This window comes from Bubalus bubalis, chromosome 4, assembly GCF_019923935.1.
Source record: "Bubalus bubalis isolate 160015118507 breed Murrah chromosome 4, NDDB_SH_1, whole genome shotgun sequence".
In the NCBI taxonomy this organism is placed as follows: domain Eukaryota; kingdom Metazoa; phylum Chordata; class Mammalia; order Artiodactyla; family Bovidae; genus Bubalus; species Bubalus bubalis.
The window spans coordinates 125,900,979-125,923,949 of NC_059160.1; the positions used below are offsets into that span (position 1 = coordinate 125,900,979).

Sequence of the window (22,971 nt, forward strand, 5' to 3'; positions counted from 1 at the left end):
TTTATTTAACTTATATGCAGAGTACATCATGAGAAACGCTGGACTGGAAGAAACACAAACTGGAATCAAGATTGCTGGGAGAAATATCAATAACCTCGGATATGCAGATGCCACCACCCTTATGGCAGAAAGTGAAGAGGAACTCAAAAGCCTCTTGATGAAGGTGAAAGTGGAGAGTGAAAAAGTTGGCTTAAAGCTCAACATTCAGAAAACAAAGATCATGGCATCCGGTCCCACCACTTCATGGGAAATAGATGGGGAAACAGTGGAAACCGTGTCAGACTTTATTTTTCTGGGCTCCAAAATCACTACAGATGGTGACTGCAGCCATGAAATTAAAAGATGCTTACGCCTTGGAAGGAAAGTTATGACCAACCTAGATAGCATATTCAAAAGCAGAGACATTACTTTGCCAACAAAGGTCTGTCTAGTCAAGGCTATGGTTTTTCCAGTGGTCATGTATGGATGTGAGAGTTGGACTGTGAAGAAGGCTGAGTGCTGAAGAATTGATGCTTTGGAACTGTGGTGTTGGAGAAGACTCTTGAGAGTCCCTTGGACTGCAAGGAGATCCAACCAGTCCATTCTGAAGGAGATCAGCCCTGGGCTTTCTTTGGAAGGAATGATGCTAAAGCTGAAACTCCAGTACTTTGGCCACCTCATGGGAAGAATTGACTCATTGGAAAAGACTCTGATGCTGGGAGGGATTGGGGGCAAGAGGAGAAGGGGACGACAGAGGATGAGATGACTGGATGGCATCACTGACTCAATGGACGTGAGTCTGAGTGAACTCTGGGAGTTGGTGATGGACAGGGAGGCCTGGCGTGCTGCGGTTCATGGGGTCGCAAAGAGTGGGACACAACTGAGCGACTCATCTGATCTGATCTGATCTGATAATGTATTTAACCATTCCTCTATTTTGAAATAGTTCAATTGTTCCTGACTCTTCATTACTTCATATATAATATAGATATACATTGTTTATGTATCTATATATAGCCTTGTCTATAAATCTTTGCCTCCCAGGTTATTTTTTTCATAGGACACATCATGGAGTCAGAGCACATAAAGTCTTTCAAAGCTCTTGAAACCTATCTTCAAAGGGCCTTTGTAAAAACGGTATACGGACTTTGACTCTCACCCACAGTATGGGCGTTCCCTTGAAAAGAAATGCCACTTGGGAAAGCTCAGTTGCTTCTGGTAGTTGGCATACTGGGAATTTTCTTCACTCTTCATGTTTTAAAGAATTAGGATTCAGAAGTGTGACGTCCAAAACTCTGCCTTACTCTTCAGGTTCAAGGTGCCTGCCAACCTTGAGATTCCAGGATGCCGGTATTTTCACCATCATCAGATTGCTCAATCCTTAGGCCAGTAAAAGAAGATGGAAAGTATCCATCCCAGCACTTGCTTTGTTGTAACTGTGGCTTTGATTAAGAAGAAATAGGTGGGAAACTGTGTAGCTGGGAACCAGGGGCTTGGGTTCACAGCGCACAGCCCAGAGGTGTACACGCACCCACACACACACCGACACCCACACTGACCTCCAGCGCAGAGCCTATAAATGTACACCACACACACTCCCTCCCTTCGTTCCTCCCACCCCGCCGCGTGCACTCTGGTGCGCCGGGTGGGTGAACCCAGGCGGGTAGCTGGAGGAGCCCGGGGGCGGGGCGAGAAAGGGCGGGGCTCCTAGAGGCCCGGGGGGCGGAGCCCAGGGCGGACGCTGCCAGGCAGCGCGCGCAGCCCCCAGCTCAGCCTCCAAGTTTGCCCGGCGGTTTGGGGCGACTCTCTGGTTACCTGAGCCCGTCACCACGTCAGCGCCACATCATCTGGGCCCTTTCTGTTTGCAAGGAAACAGGAAAAGAAGGGAGGAAAAGCTCTCCAGAGCGGCAAGCCAATCGCGGGCAGCAGGCGCTGCGGGAGGAGCGCGCGCGCGGGCAGCGGGGCGGGCCCGAGGGGGCGGCGGGCATCCGGCGAGCGGCGGTCCGGTGTGCAGCGCGGGCCTTGCGGCAGGGCGGCGGGGAAGATGCTGCAGTCCCTGGCCGGCAGCTCGTGCGTGCGCCTGGTGGAGCGGCACCGCTCGGCCTGGTGCTTCGGCTTCCTGGTGCTTGGCTACCTGCTGTACCTGGTCTTCGGCGCGGTGGTCTTCTCGTCGGTAGAGCTGCCCTATGAAGACCTGCTGCGCCAGGAGCTGCGCAAGCTGAAGCGGCGCTTCCTGGAGGAGCACGAGTGCCTGTCGGAGCCGCAGCTCGAGCAGTTCCTGGGCCGGGTGCTGGAGGCCAGCAACTACGGCGTGTCGGTGCTCAGCAACGCCTCGGGGAACTGGAACTGGGACTTCACCTCCGCGCTCTTCTTCGCCAGCACCGTGCTCTCCACCACAGGTAGGAGGCCCGCCCCGCGCCCCCGACTCCCGATCGGCCCTTCGATCCGCCCGCCCCTTTCCGCCCTCTGTCCCTGTGCCCCTCCGGCGCTGCTCGCGGGGGACCGGCTCCGGGGCGCCGGAAGCCGGCGAGGTGGCCTTAGAACTTGGGGTTGGCCTCCCGGAGCTCTTGGATCGTGGTCCCTAAACCTTCAGCCTGGGCAGCAGCAGGGGTCCCCTCCCTGGGCTGCCTTCTTTGGTTCGCGACACTCTACCTCGAACTGCCCTCTTGGAGTCGTGCAGTCCTGGCGGCCGCGCGGTGAGGCCGGGGCTGATGGAAACTCGGGTGCTCCGAGGGCGCTCACCTTCCTCCCGCCCGCGTCTCGGCTGGGGAAGGCTGCCGAACCTTTAACGCGCTGAAGGGTCACTTTCCTGAGGGAGCCTGTGTTTTCATGATACGGTGGTGTTTCGGCTCTTTCCTACGTGGGGGCCCTTTCAGGGTAAGCCGAGTGACATCATTCTGCTCTTCGCAGGTGACCTTTGAGCGCAAAGGCGGATCCGATTTCTTTTCGGAGCGGGAGGAGGGGTGAGGGAAAGGAGCATCCGATAGCCTGTGAGCAGGCAAAATGGGGGCACCCTGATTCAGCAGTTTTTGGTTTTTCCAACTTTTCGTGTCCGAGGCCACCCTTCAACTTCCAAGCACCACTTGGTTCGCATGGCTCACCTGGCAGCACATTCGCGAATGGTGGGTGTCCTGGGGGCGGGCTAAGGCCGTCCCTACGCCTAAGAGCGTCGTAACTGTGCCACGTTGGGTGGAGAAGGCTGAGTTGTCCCAGCCATGGCTAAGTGGGGCACAGACACCTAAGGGGGGTTGTTATCCATTGGAATTTGGACCCCGGAAAGTGGTCTCGAGCATCCAGCGCAGATCAGTTCTTTGAACAGTCCGTCTTGGCTTCCACAAGGTCACCGGCTTCCTAGTTGCCAGCGACGTCCTGGAACCTAAGCCTTGTGATTTCCCTGCCAGGGACGTGTGGTACCCCACCCCCACCTTTACATGTGAATCATCTTTCCGTTTCTCGGACTCTTCCTTCTCTCCACCCCCTCTCTGCCTCTCGCGGTTTATTTCTTTATAATCCCCTAGGGCTAAACCCAGTTGATTGTTCTGGTAGTTATTTGGTAATGAATAGTGGTAAGCCATCCAGGTATCCTGTGAAACAGTGATTCAGAAGTGTGGGGTGAATTACTATACTGACTTGAATTTGCCCTGCAATAAAAAGAAGTAGAATTCTAGTTTGTATTGAGACACTTTTTAAAAGTAGCCTTAAGACAGACCTGTTATTTTACTTTTTAACTTTTCCAACACTCCTCTTGAGCTTTTTTTTTTCCCCTCCCCTCCTCGACCAGTTCTGCTTTCTTTGTCTTTCCTGGCTCTGTTCCCCAGAACTTAGGGTGCCTTTCCTTGGAGTATGTGCTAAATTGGGAATTGTTTTTTTCTGTGCAAAAGCAAGTGGTTTCACAGAGCTGCAGAAGATCTACAACTGGGTCACAATGTTGGGTAAATATTATGGAGAATGATGATAACTTTTAGTACTTTCTAAGTAACAGAGTAAGGACAGTGTTATGAGGAAAAGGACAGGTTTGCTGCTCCTGGGCAGCACACTTCCATCTCTGACACAGCCCATGTACAATCTCAACATCACGGGCACGTAGTTAAATGTCAAAAATATTAGTTTACATCTTGAACAGACAATTATTCCCCAGATTCCCTTCTGTCCCTTTTTGCAATTACAAAAATCCACAGTTCTTGTTAAAAAAAAAAAAGATGGGGAAAGATGTCTTATTATTGGTATTCAAATTGCATTGTAGTTCCTAAGAAAGTGTGTATTCAGGCAAAACAAGAGTTCATTTAGGAAATCAGTGCAAGGAGCACTTAAGGATAAACTAGATAAAAAAGGATTGCCTCTTGGCTTGTAAAATTAGCAAAGCAATGAATTCTTGTTATTGATAAAATAGAAATTATTGATTCAAATAGAATTCTATTAAAATGTAGAATTGTATTCTGAATCAAAGATACTCTTCTCTTGGCTTGTATTGACCCATCCCCTGGTTTTGTACTGACTCATCTTCTGCCATGTTTGATGTTCCATGTTTTTACTGGTTTTGTAGCAGAGGATCAGGTGATTTTTAGTCAATACATTATACTTCCTTACCAGCAAAGTGTTTTCCAGAAAAGTACCAGGCAACTCAAATCAATTGGAATTGTGGTTTATGCTTTTCTTCAGGTAGATTTTTTTTTTTAATTTTTAAAATTTATTTTTTATTTTTGCTGTGCTAGGTCTTTTTTAAGGCACTTGGGCTTGGTTGCCTCATGCCATGTGGGATCTTAGTTCCCTAACCAGGGATTGAACCTGCATCTGCTGCATTGGAAGGCAGATTCTTAATGATTTGTCCATCCCCTAGACATGCTGTAATTTTTTTTTTTTTTTAACTCTTCCACCATAGTAGATGGCAACTCACAGAGATTATCATTGCCCAGTCAATCAGTGTGGTCAGCTCTTGGCCTGGCCAGAATGATAACAATTCCTGTTACAAAAATGTGGTTCTTGGTAGTCATCGTCATAATATGGAACATGAACATTTTATGGCAGAACCTTCTCATCCCAGAAAGCACAAGCTTCCATTTATGGGAAGAAGTGGGTAAAGTCTTCATGGTCTGTTTGGAAGAAGCCTTGAGTTGATAATTCAGTCATGTTCTTTTCATTCTCTTCTCTGCCAAAGACTGAACAATTTCCAGAAAATCATTTAACATCTCTTTACTTTTTGATTAAAAAAAAAAAGATATAGCAACGTCCACATAGAAATCATGAGGATGGAAAAAGTACAGTTTCACTTTTTCAAAGGGAAGGAGATGTGGACTTAAGAAATATTCACAATCTAAAAGTTGAGAGTTATGTTTCACTTGGTGGGAATTTTTAGGACTTCAAGCCCAGGAGACAGCATCTCAAGCGACCGTGAGAGAACTGCTCTGAGGAGGCAAGACGGGGAGCCAGGTTATATAGAAGTTTTGCAACCAAGGGCCTTGAACATCAAAAGATTAATGCTATGAATTAAAGGAAAACCAGATATCTCAGGTTAAAGAATTTAGTGCTTGTCTAGGTATGGGAAGATGCAAGAGTCTGGGCTCATGGAAATCATGACTTTGATATGTGCCTCATCTATCTCGGGCCAGTACCCTGTACTCCCATCCTGAGTTTCCTCACCAGCTCACACTCCATGCTGGCTGCAGTGGCTGATGATGTCCTTCTTTATTGTTATGGCAGGAAAAATTCCATTTCTCAGAGGTTATTTTAGACTCAGCTATTTCCCACTTCGAACTTCCCAGGTGGTACAGTGTTAAAAAATCCGCCTGCCAGTGCAGGAGATGCAACAGACAGAGGTTCCATCCTTGGGTCAAGAAGATCCCCAGGAATAGGAAATGGCAACCCACTCCAGTATTCTTGCCTGGGAAGTTCCATGGACAGAGGAGCCTGGCGGGCTATAGTCCATGGGATCGCAAAGAGTTGAACACGACTGAGTGTGTGCATGCATGTGTTGAGGTGCACGCACCTTCGAGGTGATGCTTGGAGAGTGAGAAGTCACTTTTATTAAAGTTGTCTTTAGTAGCCAGATAAAATGATGATTGATCTCATTCATTCTTAAGAAGAGTTTGTCATGTCAGTTACTATGATTTGCTTCTTTTTCTACAAATTTTATTTGTTTATTTATTTATTTGGATGTATCAGGTCTTAGCAGCACATGGAATCTTCTTTTCATCATGCAGGATCTTTCCCTGCTACCCATGGACTCTCCGGTTGTGGCGTGTGGGCTCAGTAGTGCAGTATTTGGGTTTAGTTGCTCCTCATGTGGAATCTTAGTTCTTTGACAGGGATCAAACCCCAGTCTCCTGCATTGCAAGGCAACTTCTTACCCACTGGACCACCAGGGAAGTCCCACATTTGTTTCTTTATTCATTCCCCTAAACAGGGGTCTATCATGATGGTGGATGATGGAAATGCAGTTTACGACCTTTGCTGCTTTCTGATCATGGGGCTCACAGATTGCTGAGTCCCCCTTTCTGCCATTGGTAGCATGCTGCCTTACCAGTGTTTACGAAGAGATGTTTTGAAACTTGTATTTAAAGAACTCAGAAAAGGAACTTAATTTACCTTGTTTTACAGGGGCCTTTGTTTTAGCCAGGGTGGTAGCATTGGTATTTTTCAAAAAGAGAAAGATGGAAAAGGTAATAGGAGATACCTGACGGATCCTTAGTCTTCAAATTATTTTCAGAAGGAGAAATATATTATCACTAACAGCAAATACTTAATTGAGCTTTTAGAATAGAATCAGTTCAGTTCAGTTCAGTTGCTCAGTCGTGTCTGACTCTTTATGACCCCATGAATCGCAGCATGCCAGGCTTCCCTGTCCATCACCAACTCCCGGAGTTCACTCAAACTCATGTCCATCGAGTTGGTGATGCCATCCAGCCATCTCATCCTCCGTCGTCCCCTTCTCCTCCTGCCCCCAATCCCTCCCAGCATCAGAGTCTTTTCCAATGAGTCAACTCTTCACATGAGGTGGCCAAAGTACTGGAGTTTCAGCTTTAGCATCATTCCTTCCAAAGAACTCCCAGGGCTGATCTCCTTCAGAATGGACTGGATGGATCTCCTTGCAGTCCAAGGGACTCTCAAGAGTCTTCTCCAACACCACAGTTCAAAAGCATCAATTCTTCGGCGCTCAGCCTTCTTCACAGTCCAACTCGCACATCCATAGGATGGGTAAACTGTGACTTCTGGGCCAAGTCTGACCCATCACCTATTTTTGTGTCTCCTAAGGATGGTTTTTACATTTTCAAACAGCTTTCTAAAAAGTCAAAAGGAAAAAAGTACTTCCTGATCTGTTAAAGTTCTATGAAAATCACATCTCAGTGTCCATAAACAAATTATAGATGCACAGGCACACACCCATTTTCTTCTGTATTACAGTTGTTTTCCACCTGCAGTGGCAGAGTTGAGTAGTTGTGACAGAAACCAGAGGGCTGCGGGACCTGAAATATTTACTGTCCAACCTTTTGTAGAAAGTTTGCTGCTGCTGCTAAGTCGCTTCAGTCGTGCCCAACTCTGTGTGACCCCATAGACGGCACCCCACCAGGTTCCCCCGTCCCTGGGATTCTCCAGGCAAGGACACTGGAGTGGGTTGCCATTTCCTTCTCCAATGCATGAAAGTGAAAAGTGAAAGTGAAGTCGCTCAGTCGTGTCTGACTCTTAGCAACCCCATGGACTGTAGCCCACCAGGCTCCTCCGTCCATGGGATTTTCCAGGCAAGAGTACTGGAGTGGGGTACCATTGCCGAAAGTTTGCTAATACCTGCTTAAAATAATGCTTGGAAGAAACGGTTCAGTCAGAGGAGTTCTAAGTGCCTGACTTCTTTTTAGAAAACTTTCTAGAAGACAGTTTAGCTCTTCAGGTTTCTTTGTGGTTTTTTAAGTGGTTTGCTATATTTAAATTACGTATTGCCACCCACAGCTGCTTCTAGAACAAATGATTAATATAGGATGTCACTGGTTTGGTCAAATTTGTGACACTTTTTTTAATGATAACAAAGTTATACTTCACATTGGGATTACCCTATTTAAAATGTGTGGTGAATCTATATATTTTGTCTAGAGAAGAAATGACAAGGACAGGAATTCCACCAGAAACAAGCAAGTAAACTGTCAGTCAGAAGAGAGATCTGACATCCCACACACAGAAGTTTCTATTCTTTCTTTGCAGGAAAGGCTTTGGCCTTGCTTCTGAGCCTTTATACTAATTCTAACAAGTTAAATGATCTGGTTTTCAAGCCTGTAACAGCTAAAGAAAGGAAAGGCACAGCTCTGGGCAGACCTAAGTGAAAGGTCATGAAAAGGTATATACCTTAAAAACCAGGAAAATAAAAGGATCCTGTGTGCCAGATAGTGTTTCCACGGATTACCTTCCGTGTATTGCCAGGAAGTGATGAGGTGTAGTCATTATACTCACTCTACAGAGGCTGAGGCAGAAGTTTTGCTTGAGTGACGTCTCTAACTAGGTCACAGAGCTAGAAGTGATTGGCCTTGATTTGAATCCAGTGTCTGGCTCTTTGGACCCCATGGACTGTAGCCCACCAAGCTCCTCTGTCCACGGAATTTTCTAGGCAAGAATACGCTCACATTGCAGGCAGATTCTTTATCATCTGAGCCACCAGGGAGGCCCGCTGAATCCAGACATGTCTGAATTAAGAACTTGAGTTGCACCTGGTATCTGGGCATAGGAGGTTGTTTCCAGATGCATCCGGTTTCCCCAGATTTGGAAGTCGAAGTCATCATCCCCATAGTTCAACATGTATGTTTAGAGGTAGGGCCTTTAAAGGGGTAATGAAGTTGAAATGAGGAGCCAGTGAAAAGATGGCTGGCTGTCTATAAGCCGAGGGAAGAGGCCTCAGAAGAAACCAACTTTGTAGACCCTTTGATCTTGGACTTCCAGCCCCCAGAACTGGGAGCAAATACATTTCTTGGTTTAAATCATCCAGTCTGTGGGAGTTTGTTGTGGCAGCCTGAGCAAACTAATATAGAATTACTCAGGTAATTATTTTTTAGTTGCATAAACAGAAATAACACCCCTCCCACAAGGAAATCACCTTGAATATTCACTGGGAGGACTAAAGCTGAAGCTCCAATACTTTGGCCACCTGTTGTGAAGAGCTGACTCATTGGAAAAGACCCTGATGCTGGGAAAGGTCAAGGGCAGGAGGAGAAGGGGATGACAGAGGATGAGATGGTTGGATCGCCATCACCAACTCAATGGACATGACTTTGAGCAAACTCTGGGAGATAGTGAAGGACAGGGAAGCCTGAAGTGCTATAGTCTATGGGATTGCAATGTGTTGGACATGACTTAGTGACTGAACAGTACAAATATAGAAGTACAAAGATAAATAATTTTTTAAACTTATTTTTTTATTGAAGGATAATTGCTCTACAGAATTTTGTTGTTTTCTGTCAAACCTCAACATGAATCAGCCATAAGTATACATATACCCACTCCCTTTTGAACTTCCCTTCCAGTCCTACTCCTCTAGGTTAATACAAAGCCCCTGTTCACATTTCTTAGCCATACAACAAATTCCCATTGGCTATCTATTTTACATATGGTAATGTAAGTTTCCAAGTTATTCTTTCCATATATCTCACCCTCTCCTCCCCTCTCCCCATGTCCATATGTCTATTTTCTATCTCTTTTTCTCCACTGCTGCCCTGTAAGTAAATTCTTCAGTACCATTTTTCTAGATTCTGTATATATGCATTAGAATACGATATTTATCTTTCTCTTTCTGACTCACTTCACTCTATATAATAGGTTCTATGTTCACCCACCTCACTAGAACTGACTCAAATGTGTTTCTTATATGTACCACGACTTCTTTACCCATTCATCTGTCGATGGACATCTAGGTTGCTTCCATGTTCTAGCTGTTGGAAATAGTGCTGCAATGAACAATGGGATACATGTGTCTTTCAATTTTGGTTTCCTCAGGGTATATGCCTAGGAGTGGGATTGCTGGGTCATATGGTGGTTTTATCCCTAGTTTTTTAAGGAATCTCCATACCATGGTCTTCCATAGTGGCTGTATCGATTTACATTCCCACCAACAGTGCAAGAGCTTTCCCTTTTCTCCACACCCTCTCCAGCATTTATTGTTTGTAGACTTTTTGATGATGGCCATGCTGACCAGGGTGAGATGATATCTCATTGTAGTTTTGATTTGCATTTCTCTAATAATGAGCGATGTTGAGCATCTTTTCATGTATTTGTTAGCCATCTGTATGTCTTCTTAGGAGAAATGTCTGTTTAGGTGTTTTCCCCACTTTGTGATTGGGTTGTTTGTTTTTCTGTCATTGAGTTGTATAAGCTGCTTGTATATTTTGGAAATTAATCCTTTGTCAGTTGTTTCATTTGCTATGATTTTCTCCCATTTTGAGGGTTGTCATTTCACCTTGCTTATAGTTTCCTTTGTTATGCAAAAGCTTTTAAGTTTAATCAGGTCCCACTTGTTTACTTTTGTTTTTATTTACATTACTCTAGGAGGTGGATCTTAGAGGATCTTGCTTTGATTTGTGTCAGCAAGTGTATTCCTGCCTGTGTATTCCTCTTAAGAGTTTTATAGTTTCTGGTCTTACATTTAGCTCTTTAATCCATTTTGAGTTTATCTTTGTGTATGGTATTAGGAAGTGTTCTAATTTCATTCTTTTACATGTAGCTGTTCAGTTTTTCCAGCACCATTTATTGAAGAGGCTGTCTTTGCCCAAGAGGCTGCTCTTGCCTCCTTTGTCAAATATAAGGTACCCATAGTTACATGGGTTTATTCCTGGGTTTTCTGTCTGGTTCCATTGGTCTATGTTTCTGTTTTTGTGCCAGCACCATACTGTCTTGATGACTGTAGCTTTGTAGTATAATCTGAAGTCAGGAAGGTTGATTCCTCCAGCTCCATTCTTCTTTCTCAAGACTGCTTTGGCTACTCCGGGTCTTCTGTGTTTCCATATGAATTGTGAAATTTTTTCTTCTAGTTCTGTGAAAAATGTCACTGGTAATTTGATAGGGGTCACATTGAATCTGTAGATTGTGTTTGGTAGTACAGTCATTTTCACAATATTGATTCTTTCTACCCAGGAACATGGAATATGTTTATGTCATCTTAGATTTCTTTCATTAGTGTTTTATAATTTTCTGTGTACAGTTCTTTTGTCTCTTTAGGTAAGTTTATTCCTATATATGTCTTTTTGTTGCAATGGTGAATGGGATTGATTCTTTAATTTTCTTAAAATCTTTCTGATATTTCTTTCTTAGTATATAGAAATGCAAGTGATTTCTGTGTATTGATTTTGCATCCTACAACTTTTTAAAATTCACTGATTAGCTCTAGTAATTTTCTGATACTATCTTTAGGGTTTTCTATGTACAGTATCATGTCATCTGCAAATAGTAAGAGCTTTACTTCTTTTCCAATCTGGATTCCTTTTATTTCTTTTTCTTCTCTGATGCTGTAGCTAGGACTTCCAGAACTATGTTGAATAATAGTGGTAATAAAATAATAATAAAAGTGGAAACCCTTGTCTTGTTCCTGATCTTAGGGGGAATGTGTTCAGTTTTTCACCACTGAGAATAATTGCTGTAGGCTTATCATCTATGGCCTTTATTATGTTGAGGTAGATTCCTTCTAGGCCCATTTTTTGAAGAGTTAATCATAAATGGGTGCTGAATTTTGTCAAAGGCTTTTTCTGCATCTATTGAGATGATCATATGGTTTTTATCTTTCAGTTTGTTAATATGGTGTATCACATTGATTGATTTGCATATGTTGAATAATCCTTGCATCCCTGGAATAAACCCAACTTGATCATGATGTATGAGCTTTTTGAAGTGTTGCTGAATTCTGTTTGCTAAAATTTTGTTGAGGATTTTTGCATCTATGTTCAACAGTGATATTGGCCTGTAGTTTTCTTTGCTTGTGTTGTCTTTGTCTGGTTTTGGTATCAGGGTGATGGTGACCTCATAGAATGAGTTTGGATATGTTTCTTCCTCTGTAATTTTTTGAAAGAGTTTTAGAAGGATAGGCATTAGCTTTTCTCTGAGTGTTTGATAGAATTCTGTGAAGCCATCTAATCCTGGGCTTTTGTTTTTTGGGAGATTTTTTTAATCACAGCTTCAATTTCAGTGCTTGTAATTAGGTTTTTCATAATTTCTATTTCTTCCTGTTTCAGTCTTGGAAGATTGAATTTTTCTAAGAATCTGTCCATTTCTTCCAGGTTATCCATTTTATTTCTATATAGTTGTTCATAGTAGTCTCTCATAATCCTTTGTATTTCTGCATTGTCTGTTGTAACCTCTCCTTTTCATTTCTAATTTTGTTGATTTGATTCTTCTCTCTTTTGTTCTTGATGACTCTGGTTAAAGGTTTGCCAATTTTGTTTATCTTCTCAAAGAACCACCTTTTAGTTTTATTAATCTTTACTATTGTTTCTTTCATTTCTTTTCCATTTATTTCTGCTCGGATCTTTATGATTTCTTTCCTTCTACTAATTTTGGGGTTTTTTGTTCTTCTTCCAGTCGTTTTAGGCATAAAGTTAGGCTGTCTATTCAATGTTTTCTCTTGTTTCTTGAGGTAGGATTGTATTGCTATAAACTTCCCTCCTAGAACTGCTTTTGCTGCATCCCATAGGTTTTGAGTTATCGTGTTTTCTTTGTCATTTGTTTCTAGAAATTTTTTGATTTCCCTTTTTGATTTCTTCAGTAACCTGTTGGTTATTTAGAAACATATTGTTTAATCTCCATGAGTTTGTGTTTCTCACAGTTTTTTCTTATAATTGATATCTAGTCTCAAAGCGTTTTGGTAAGAAGATGCTTGGTATGATTTCAACTTTCTTAAATTTACTGAGGTTTGATTTGTGACCCAAGATGTGGTCTATCCCAGAGAATGTTCCGTGTGCACTTGAGAAGAAGATGTATTTTTCTGCATTTGGATGGAATGTCCTGAAGATATCAGTGAGAGCCATCTCATCTAATGTATCATTTAAGACTTGTGTTTCCTTATTCATTTTCTGTTTTGATGATTTGTCTGTTAGAGTGAGTGAAGTGTTAATGTCACCTACTATTTTTGTGTTACTGTCAATTTCTCCCTTTATGTCTCTTAGTGTTTGTCTTATGTATTGAGGTTCTTCTATGTGGGGTGCATAGATATTTACAGTTGTTATGTCTTCCTCTTGGATTGATCCCTGGACCATTAGGTAGTGTCCTTCCTTATCTCTGGTAATCTTTATTTTAAGGTCTATTTTGTCTGATATGAGGATTGCTACTCCAGCTTTCCTTTGTTTCCCATTTGCTTGGAATATATTTTTCCATCCTCTCACTTTCAGTCTATATGTGTCTTTAGGTCTGAAGTGGGTTTCTTGTAGACAGCATATATATGGATCTTTTTTTTTTTTTTTTTTTTTTGTATCCATTCAACCAGTCTGTGTCTTTTGGTTGGAGCATTCAATCCATTTAAATTTAAAGTCATTATTGATATATATGTTCCTGTTGCCATTTTCTTAATTGATCTTTTTCCTTCTCTTGTATTTCTTGGCTATATAAGTCCCTTTAACATTTGTTTTAAAGCTGGTTTGGTGGTACTGAATTCTCTTAACATTTGTTTGTCTGGCAAGCTTTTGATTTCTCCATCAATTTCAAATGAGATCCTTGATGGGTATAGTAATCTTAGTTGTAGATTTTTCCCTTTCAGGACTTTAAATATATCCTGCCATTCCCTTCTGGCCTGCAGCGTTTCTGCTGAAAGATCAGCTGTTATACATATGGAGTTTCCCTTATAGGTTGCTTGTTGCTTTTCCCTTCTGCTTTTAGTATTCTTTCTTTGTGTTTAGTCTTTGTTAGTTTGGTTAGTATGTGCCTTGGCGTGTTCTCCTTGGACTTATCTTGTATGGGAGCCTTTGCAGCTCTTGGACATGATTGACTATTTTTTTCCATGTTGGGGAAATTTTCAACTAGAATCTCTTCAAAAATTTTCTCATACCCTTTTTTTTCCCTCTTCTTCTGGCACCCCTGTAATTGTCCCAGAGGTCTCTGTGACTATCCTCAGTTGTTTTCATTCTTTTTACTTTATTCTGCTCTTCAGAAGTTATTTCCACCATTTTATTTCCAGCTCACTGATTCCTTTTTCTGCTTCAGATATTCTGCTATTAATTCCTTCCAGAGTATTTTTAATTTCAGTAATTGTGTTGTTTGTCTTTGTATGTTTATTCTTTAATTCTTCTAGGTCTTTGTTAATTGATTCTTGTATATTTTCCATTTTGTTTTCAACGTTTTTGATCATCTTTATTGCCATGATTCTGAATTTTTTTTCAGGTAGTTTGCCTATTTCCTCTTCATTTATTTGGACTTCTGTGTTTCTAGTTTGTTCCTTCATTTGTGTAATATTTCTCTGCCTTTTCATTTTATATATATATATGTATATATTTTTTTAACTTATTGTGTTTGAGGTCTCCTTTACCCAGGCTTCTAGGTTGAATTCTTACTTTCTTTTGGTTTCTGCCATCCTAAGATTGGTCCAGTGGTTTAGGTAAGCTTCCTATAGGGTGAGATTTGTGCTGAGTTTTTTTGTTTGTCTGTTTTCCCTCTGATGGGCAAGGCTGAGTGAGGGGGTAATCCTGTCTGCTGATGAGTGGGTTTGTATTTTTGTTTTGTTTGTTGTTTAGGCGAGGCATCCTGCACAGGGTGCTACTGGTGGTTGGGTGATGCCAGGTCTTGTATTCACGTGGTTTCCTTAGTGTGAGTTCTCACTATTTGATACTCCCTAGGGTTAGTTCTCTGGTAGTCTAGGGTCTTGGAGTCAGTGCTCCCACTCCAAAGGCTCAGGGCTTGATCTCTGGTCAGGATCGAAGATTCCACAAGTGGTTTGTTATGGCATTAAATGAGATTAAAACAAATACCCCAAAATGAGAAACTAAAGATGAACCTCAGACAAATGGCAGTTACAAAATCAGGCAAATAGTAATTAAAATAATGGAATATACGCATATACATATACACCCATAAGCAAAGTCAAAACAGTCCAACAAAAATAAAGTACAGTAGATTGATGCATCGAACAGAGAAATCAAAAATTATATCTACCAGTTAAGAATAAAACTAACTAAAGCACAAAATGGAAAACAAAACTAAAGCAAGGTGCCAAGTGGGGAATAAAACCATGAAAATAAAACTAACAAATATGTTAAGAGGAAAGGAAAGAAAGAAAAGAAAGAAAGAACAGATGTGCAAAGTTAAACAGAGGTAGATAGAGAAGATTTATATACATTAAAGGTTAACTGCACCAGAAAAGAATAGTAGGAAAAGCAAACAAAGGAATAAATATAGAAGAAGTAATAAGAGGTTTAAAACTTAAAAAAAGAGAAAGAAAGAAAAAAAAAAAAAAGGAAAACTCCACAGAGCTGCAAAAGCCCAACATAGAGGCAGAGTGTTATAACTACAATTAAAAAAAAAATGTGACTGAGGGGGAAAAAAAAGCTCAAAAGGTTAATTAGATTTCATAGTGCCAAGAAAATCGACAACTACAGCAGAGGGGGAAGAAAAAGGAAAAGAAAAATCCAAAAGAATCTATAGAACACGTACAAACGTAGGAATAATAAATGTTTTCTCGAGTCACTGCTGTCAGAGTCCTTCCCCTCGCTGGGGGTCACAGTCCCCCTCACCTCCCTAGGATGCCCTCCCGCACTGTGCTGGTCTCTGGACCTGCTGTGGGGGCAGCTCAGATTCTAGTCTGGTCCTACTCCTGTGTGTTCTTGCCTCCAATGTCCACAGCTATCAGAACTAGTGCGTTTTATTTTGTGGGAGCTCTCAGTAGCCTTTTATATATTCCATAAACACAGAGTCTGACTAGTTGATTGTGTGGATGTAATCTGCAGCTTGTGCAGCTGGCGGGAAGGTTTTGGGTCTTCTTCCTTAGCCGCACTGCCCCTGGGTTTCAATTGTGGTTTTATTTCCACCTCTGCATGTGGGTCGTCCACTGGGGTTTGCTTCTGAGGTTGCCCTGGAGGGCTTGGGTTTGCCCCTGTGAGGGCCAGGTGTGGAGGTGGTGCAGCTGCTTGGGTTGCAGGGGTTCTGGCCGCACCAAGTACTCAGGGGTGTTGGCAGCCACAGCAGCAGAAAATAATAGTGTTCTAGAAGGGTATGGCAACCAGTACTGGCCAGTGCGCCCCAGTATTCTTGCCTGGAGAACCCCCCTGACAGAGAAGCCTAGCAGGCCACAGTCTACAGGATTGGAACGAGTTGGACACGACCGAAGCAATCCTGTGAGCACAGACTCAAGGTTTTTTTTGTTGCCTGTGGCAGCTCTGCATGAAGGTGGTACAGCTGCTTGGCTTGCAGGGACCCTGGTGGTGCAAAGTGTGCAGGGACATGGACTGCCTCCGCTGCAGGAGCTTTGGCCCTTTTTATGAGCCTCTTGTAGCTGGTGATCAGAAGGCCTCTTTGGCCAGTCTTTCTCTGTAGCTCCCCCCATTCAGACACTTAGAGGGCTCCCTTGCCTGGGCTCCTTCTCTGTTGTTCGGTGCATCAGGCCCATAGAGAGGCCCCATGGCTGGGGTCCTACTCTGGAGTTTGGCGCATCAGGCACTTAAAGGGGCACCCTGGGTGGAGTCCTACTCTGCAGTTCAGTGCTGGCGTGTGGGGAGAGAGAGGCTCTGGTGGTGACTCATGACTCAGCAGTATCGCCTTACTTCCACGGCTGCCTGGTTTTCCTCCACAGGCATTTCCCACCACAGTTTCCTCCCTAGCATCCCCTCGATCTGTCTCTCTGTGGTCAACAGCAGCGCTCGCCCTGGGATTGCTCCACAATCCCTAAACTCCAGCTCCCAGCCCTTGTGCCTTCCAGGGGACCTGTGTCCCTGTCCAGGGTATGTATGGCTGCAGCAAGGACTATCTGATTCTCATTCCATTTAGGCTGCCACAGATCAGCTGTTTCACTCTCGACCTTAAATGTTTCTCCTCTGACTCAGACAGTTGCCTGATGTGGGGATCGGACCCCTGCTTACATTCCCCCACCTGCCGAGGGCAGGTCCAGTGTTAGTAAACACTCCTGTTTTTTCCCCTTGTTCCTTCATCCTACTGAGTTTTACGTGGTTCTATATATTCTTACCTCTGGTCAGGTACTCCTGTCCGCTCTCAGCTGGTGTTCTGCATGCACTTCTGTGTCTGAAGGTGTATTCCTGATGTATCCGTGGAGAGATGTACTCCACATCCACCTACTCCTGCACCATCTGTTCTCCCTCAGAAATAACTTTTAATGTCCTTAGTATTGTGGCCAACATTTTCATACGCTTGGTTTAGACATCCTTGTTTTATTATAGAACACAGTCTCATAATTGATAGAACTGAAATATATTGAATTGATTATTGAAATCTCAAGAGCAATACTACAACGTGCTTAAGAAAGCAAAGCTGCATGTGATAAATTTTAGAAACATTTCCACCCAGTGATGATCAAAGAGTAGATACTCGTGTTTAATGTATAAACTCAGACCTGTCTATAGAACATCAGTCCTTTAGTATTTTTTTTTTCAAGACTATAAATATGCTGTTATCTGTACCTATTTTATGATATCTGGGACTACTGTTATGATTATAAATGACAGTATCTTCAAAGAAATGATGTGTTGCTTTTATGACATAACTGTACGTCTTGTGAAGGATACAATCTTCAATTGTCCCAGGAGCCTCGGCGGAAGTCTGATGCGTGTTAGGGCAGGTAGTTTTATGGCGCCGCTTGTCAGATGACAGGTGGGGCAGTGCACCTGTTATGTGTGGAGGAGGACTGTGCTGGAACGTTGAAGCGAGTGGGACTGCTGATGCTGAGCTGTTTGGACCCATAACAAAGTCCACTTCACATAGGTCGACTCACTACACTGTGGTTTCAGGCATAGAGACGAATCATCCACAGTCTCTCCTTGGCTGAGTGTCTGTTCCCTGAGTGTCCCAGGCTAGATTTTGTCCTCAAGAGACATCATCTGATCCCAGCTGTGGCCAAATCCATGACTGCTATGCCATCACACTGCCTGTTACTGGCGGGAGACAAAGGCGCTCTCTCTCTTGCAAAGCAGCCAACTTTGAAGGTGTCTTCTTCACCCTATGATGTTTCTTTTTCTCTTTGGGACTCAGTTGGTGCTCTGACTTTCTTTGTTTCTTCAAGATGGATTCCTTGTCCTTAGAGTTGGTGGCCACTCTGTGTCAGGGCAGGGCCATGCCCCTAACCTGAGGCTAAAATGGAGAAGGGGCGGAGGTTGTCAGATTACCTGTTCCACATTTTCAACAAATAAAGACTATAGTTTTCCAAAAAAATACCACATTTTTGCTTGACTCTGCTGGGTTTCTACTTGCTCTTTTCCGATAAATTTCTTTAATCATTTAAGTCAGGATGGTGGAGGTATCAGAGAAGGCGATGGCACCCCACTCCAGTACTCTTGCCTGGAGAATCCCAGGGACAGGGGAGCCTGGTGGGCTGCTGTCTATGGGGTCACACAGAGTCAGACACGACTGAAGCGACTTAGCAGCAGCAGCGGCAGTGGAGGTATAATTTATATATGGGAAAGTATATCCTTTTTTAAAAACTGGAGTATAATTGCTTTACAATGTTGTGTTAATTTCTGCTGTACAGCAAAGTGAATCAGCTGTATGTATACATATATCCCCTCCCTCTTGGACCTCCATGCCATCCCTTTAGGTCATCACAGAGCACCCAGCTGAGCTTCCTGTGCTGTATATATAGCAGCTTCCCGCTAGCTATCTATTTTACACACGGTAGTGGGTATTTGTCATTTCCAGTCTCCCAGTTTTTCCCACCCTCCCTCTCCCGCCGTAACAATATGTCTGTACATATGAGAAAATATATATTTTTAAGTATATATATAGGGCTTCCCTCATAGCTCAGTTGGTAAAGAATCTGCTTGCAATGCCAGGAGACCCCGGTTCGATTCCTGGGTTGGGAAGATCCGCTGGAGAAGGGATAGACTACCCAGTCTAGTATTCTTGGGCTTCCCTCGTGGCTCAGCTGATAAAGAATCCACCTACAATGCGGGAGACCTGGGTTTGATCCCTGGGTTGGGAAGATCCCCTGGAGAAGGGAAAGGCTACCCACTCCAGTATTCTGGCCTGGAGAATTCCATGAACTGTGTAGTTCATGGGGTCGCAAAGAGTCAGACGTGACTAAGCAACTTTCACTTTCACTTTTAAGTGTAGCTGTATGGTGGGAAAATGCATACAGCTGTATACTTCAAAAGGATATATTTTCTCATTTGTATGGACACATGACATGGGGGAAAGGGAGGGTGGGAAGAGCTGGAAGTTTAGGATTTTCCCACCAGGGCCTTCCCAAGTTGCGCTAGTAGTAAAGAACCCGCCTGCTATTGCAGGAGACATAAGAGACATGGGTTCCATCCCTAGGTTGGGAAGATCCCCTGGAGAAGGAAATGGCAACTCACTCCAGTATTCCGGCCTGGGAAATTTCATGGACAGAGGAGCCTGGCGGGGCTACCGGCCATGGGGCCACAAAGTGCTGGACACTGCTGAAGCAACTTAGCACGCACACATGCCTTTGTTATGCCCGTGTGTGTGTGTGTGTGTGTGTGTGTGAGAGAGAGAGAGAGATGATGATTTTCCCACCAACATGATCAAGATACAGAATACATCCATCACCTTACAATTTCTTTATGCCCTTTTGTAGTTACATTCTTTTACCCAAAGTCAGAAACTGGCAACCCCTTTGCTTTATCTTTTCTAGAATGTCATATAGATGAAATTATATGGTATGCCAAAAAAAGTGCAGCAGGGGTTGGAGGTTTAGAGGGGTTGCATCTGAAAGGGTTGTATGATTTTTCTGCTTGAGCACAAATCAGACCAGCAGGGCTTGTCTGTTATTTTTTTTAGCTGTGCTCATGTTTCCCTTCTTGATCCTATAAAACAGAATCAGTTCTTATATTAAAGAGATTAACTGGGTTCTGTTAGACATGGGTAGTGTTTTTTAATTGCCTTCCATATGCTCAATCCCAGATCAGAGTCTCACTGTTTGCCTTAACTACTTGGGCCCAGGTTGACTTGTTCTGTAAAACCAAAGCCTGCCCTCTGGAGCCTGGGTGGATTGGTACCCATTGATGAGATTTAGGCAGAAAGCTTCTAGGGGGCTCAGAGACCCAATTCACACAGTGTCAGTAAAATCCTGACTGGTGGGTGCACAGCAGAGACAACAAAATCACACAGAATTTTAGAAAGTGCTAGTTTTCATTTCTCTTGAGTGTCGTCCATAGATTACACATGAGAATAAGAGTTGGAGTCTCTGATGATAATGTCTGGCCCTTGATGCTGTGGTGCCTCCGTGAACCAAGTTAAGCTGTTTAATCAGGTCAGTGCCTCAGCACCCCCTGGTTTATTTGGATCTTCTAAAGCTGAACATACCTGATTGGTGAGCCTTCTGCTTCCTGGCTCCCAAAACGCCCTGTGTACCACCTTTGTGTGTGTATGTGTGTGTGTGTGTGTGCGTGCGTGCGTGCTTGTACCACCTTCTATCTGAATCTTCCATTCTTCTGTTACAGCACTTACCACCTGGTACTGACATCATTTGTTTTCCTATCTCACCTCCCCCAAGAGCCGTCTTGAGGATAAGCACATTCGCAGTCTCCTTTGCATCCCCAGCCTCAGCAGGGCCTCAGGAAATGGCAACCCACTCCAGTATTCTTGCCTGGAGACTCCCATGGACAGAGGAGCCTGGCGGGCTACAGTGACTTAGCAGCAGCTTGTGCAATTTAAGGCACACTTCACGCATCAGAGCCTATTTCCTCTTCTGGAAAATGAGGAAGGTTCTGAAGATGTTTCAAGAGACCTTAGATATAATCTTGTTGCCTTAATGGGGAAACAGAGTCCCAAAGTGCTTTAATAACTTTTGAAGTTATTCATATTGTTGACTGAAAAGTTTTACACCATCTAAAAATTGAGAACAGTGTTTTATTCTGTGGTCATATTGAGGACTTCAAGCCTGGGGCACAACATCTCAGATAACTTTGAGAGACCTCTCTGAAGGAGGAACCAGGATATAAGGGAGTTTTTGCAGCAAAGACCAGGTAGTCAGAACATCAAGAAGTTACCATTAATTAAGTAAAACCAGACATCTCAGGTTAAGGAATTTAGTGCTTTTCTATGTATGGGAAGATGCACAAGTCTGGGCTCATTGAAATCATTCCTTTGATTACGATCTCAATTCTCTGGGGCCAGCAACCTGTGCATCTTTCAAATCCTGAATCACCTCCAGGGTGCACAGTTGGGCGGCTGTAATTGATAGCTTGATGGCTGCAACAACCTTTGTTTACTGATATATAGCAGGCAACATTTTTTACCCACAATATAAAAGCAGTTGTATTATAATATTGTACCTATTATAATACTGTATCTTATGTCTACTCAGTGCCCTGTGGAGGGCCTTAGCTTATCTATAGGAAAGACAAGGGGATTCTTCACCCAGAGTTTTTTGTTTCTTGGGTTTTTTTTGGCTGTGCTAGGTCTTTGTTGCAGCTCTCAAGCTTGCTCTAGTTGGAACATGGGCTTAGTTGCCCCGCTGCATGTGGGATCTTAGTTCCCCGACCAGGGATCAAACCCACATCTCCTGCATTGGGGATCTTGCCTTCCTAGATGTGTCCGTCTAGCAGGGGGAGAAATGCAGGAAACAAGATAACTAAAATACATAGCACTTCCTGTGGGGAAATCAGCAGAGGAGACCAGGGTGCAGGGAGAGTGCATTAGTGTGTGCTCCAGGTGGAGTGAGGTCTAGGAAAGGGGGTCTGTGATGAGGAAGCCAAAAACAGCCTTATGGAGGAGATGGCATTTTAGTAAAGAGCCGAAGGAGGTGGGAGGGCATTATACAGCTATTAGAGCCGAAGGAGGTGGGAGGGCATTATACAGCTATTAGAGCCAAAGGAGGTGGGAGGGCATTATACAGCTATTAGAGCCGAAGGAGGTGGGAGGGCATTATACAGCTATTTGGCGAACTGTGTTCCAGGACCAGGTCCCCATGCTGGAGGGGCTGGAAGCCACTGTGACTGGAGCCCAGTGTGCAGGGAGTGATGGGGCACATGATGAAGGATGTCATGTTATTGTTTAATTGCCAAATCATGTCCAACTCTTTTGTATCCCCAGGGACTGTAGTCCCCCAGGGTCCTCTGTCCATAGGATTTCCCAGGCAAGAATACTGGAGTGAGTTGCCATTTCCTTCTCCAGGGGATCTTCCCGACCCAGGGATCGGACCTGTGTCTTCTGCATTGGCAGGTGGATTCTTGACCACTGAGCCACCACGGAAGCCCTGGAGAATGTCACAGGCCATTGCCAAGCCTTGGGCTGTTCTCTCAGCAAGGTGGAGAGCCCTGGGAGATTTTGAGCAAAGGGCGGTGGAAGTTGGTGGTGAGAGTGGTTGGATTTTGTGTACCTATTGATAATAGAACCAAGAGGGTTTGCTGATGGCTTGGACATGATTTGTGAGACAGAGTGGTCAAGAGGGACCCCAGGGTTTTGGGTCTGAGCCCCTGACCATATGGAGATGGAAGGAAAGCTGGGGAAGGATCAGGTGTTGGGTAGAGCTCAGATGTTGGCCTGCTGAACTTGAAATCTCTCCTGGGTGTCCAGGGGTCCCCAGGAAGCATGCTCTCACCCTAGCGTGGTGGTCCTGGGGAGAATGTAACTGTGTTTGCTCAGTGGGCCGAGATTTTAGGTTACGTTGGTTTATCTGATGGCAAGAGGTTGTAGACTTGCACGGGGTGATATCTGAACTTGTCCTTGAAGGAGACAGTATCCTAAAATAGAAAAGATGGAGAAGAACTCAGATTGAAAATGTGAATTCTTTGGGCTGAGTTGTCCTTTGATGATTGCATTTAACCTTAGTTTAAACTGTGTACTTTAACCACCAGGCTAGGAAAGAGCATCTAAATTATCATATATATTTTTTTTTTATTTATTTGTTTTCTACTTTAGTATTGC

At 43.7% G+C, this 22,971-nt stretch overlaps 1 protein-coding gene across 1 annotated transcript in view; it reads left to right on the top strand.

Moving 5' to 3' along the window:
• The first annotated feature begins 1,714 nt into the window (after window positions 1-1,714).
• Window positions 1,715-22,971, top strand: part of KCNK1 (potassium two pore domain channel subfamily K member 1) — a 69,282-nt gene continuing 48,025 nt past the window's right edge. The window contains exon 1 of the mRNA XM_025284519.3: window positions 1,715-2,378. Coding sequence (XP_025140304.1) covers window positions 2,024-2,378 — 355 coding nt within the window. The 5' untranslated portion in view covers window positions 1,715-2,023. The remainder of the gene's footprint in view (window positions 2,379-22,971) is intronic.